This window comes from Octodon degus, unplaced genomic scaffold, assembly GCF_000260255.1.
Source record: "Octodon degus isolate 3935 unplaced genomic scaffold, OctDeg1.0 scaffold00274, whole genome shotgun sequence".
Taxonomy (NCBI): domain Eukaryota; kingdom Metazoa; phylum Chordata; class Mammalia; order Rodentia; family Octodontidae; genus Octodon; species Octodon degus.
In genome coordinates, this window is record NW_004524850.1 from 1677809 (window position 1) to 1679015 (window position 1207).

The 1207-nt window shown below is 66.2% G+C and overlaps 1 protein-coding gene across 1 annotated transcript in view; it reads right to left on the reverse strand.

Moving 5' to 3' along the window:
• Positions 1-43: 43 nt before the first annotated feature.
• Positions 44-1207, reverse strand: part of Arse (arylsulfatase E (chondrodysplasia punctata 1)) — a 24398-nt gene continuing 23234 nt past the window's right edge. Inside the window, exon 11 of the mRNA XM_023706893.1 lies at positions 44-1078. Coding sequence (XP_023562661.1) covers positions 598-1078 — 481 coding nt within the window. The 3' untranslated portion in view covers positions 44-597. The remainder of the gene's footprint in view (positions 1079-1207) is intronic.

Consider the following 1207-nt stretch of genomic DNA (forward strand, 5'->3'; position numbering starts at 1 on the left):
GCCACTGAGACCCGGCGTGGGGGCGCATGCCTGCAATCCCAGCGCTGGGGAGGCTGAGGCAGGAGGATCCCGCGAGCCCAGGGCCAGGCTGGGTAACCAAGATCCTGCGAACTCCAAGCCACGGTGTGTCCCCTTGTACAGAAGGGGGCCTAGCCTGGCTGTGGTCCGCGGTGGCATTTTCGGGTAAGTCCAGGGCAGCCAGTTGGGAGCTCCCCGGCCGGGCTGTCTCCACCTCAGCCCATCGGGGCCACCCTGTGCGATTCCACAGCCCGGCAGAGCCGGTGGCCCCGTCCTGGAGGCCGAGGCCGCTGCCCCAGCCCAGCTGCGGGACCTCGAAATGCTTGCTGGGGCTGCAGCCTGCTTCCGGGGCCCTCTTGTGGGTGCGCTGGGAGCTGCCCACCCCCAGTGTGCCTGCCTGGGGTATTCAGGGCCGCCGTGGCCACGACAGGGATAGGAGGGTTTTACGCAGCGAGGGCCGTGCGCACTGATTTCGTGGGCTCGTCCGTGGGACGTAGCCCTCCTGCCTGTGCCCGCGTGCTCAGTGCCGCAGGCTGCCAGCTCGTTTGGACGACAGCACAAAGCGTGGGGTTCGGTGGTTTATTGGGGGTCGTCTTGCGGGCTGCACCAGCAGAGCGGGAAGGTGCCACAGCAGGGCTGCAGCCACGGCCGCCACGTGTTCAGGTAGGTGCCCAGCTGCTGGAAGACGTTTCGCGGGAGGCCCTGCTGGTGCCGGGCCAGCTCCGCCCGGACCCTGGCCACCACCACGTGGAAGGCGGGCTCCGTCTCGGGCGTGAGGACCTGGCGCTCGGCCGGGTCCCTCGTGAGGTCGAACAGCAGAGGGGGGTCGTGCTGCGTGACATTGTCCCCGGAGCACGGGCAGACACCTCGTCCGTAGCAGGCGCCCGCTCCCTCTGGGTAGAAGTTGGGCGTCATGAAATGCACTTTCCACACTCTTCCTCCTGGGTTGGGGTGACAGGCATTGCAGACAGTTGGCGGAAAGCAACAGACCAGTGGCATTAGTGACAGAAAGTGGAAGTGCCGCAGCAACATAAGCAAGCACCCTGGGGGAGTGGAGTATTACACAGCCATGAAAAAGGGGAGCTGTGATACCCGCTGTCCCGTGGAAGGAATTGGTGGATGGGGTGCTCAGGGTGAGAGGCCAGTCACACAGGTGAACATGCGGCCAAGGACCGGGCCCCCAGAGGCC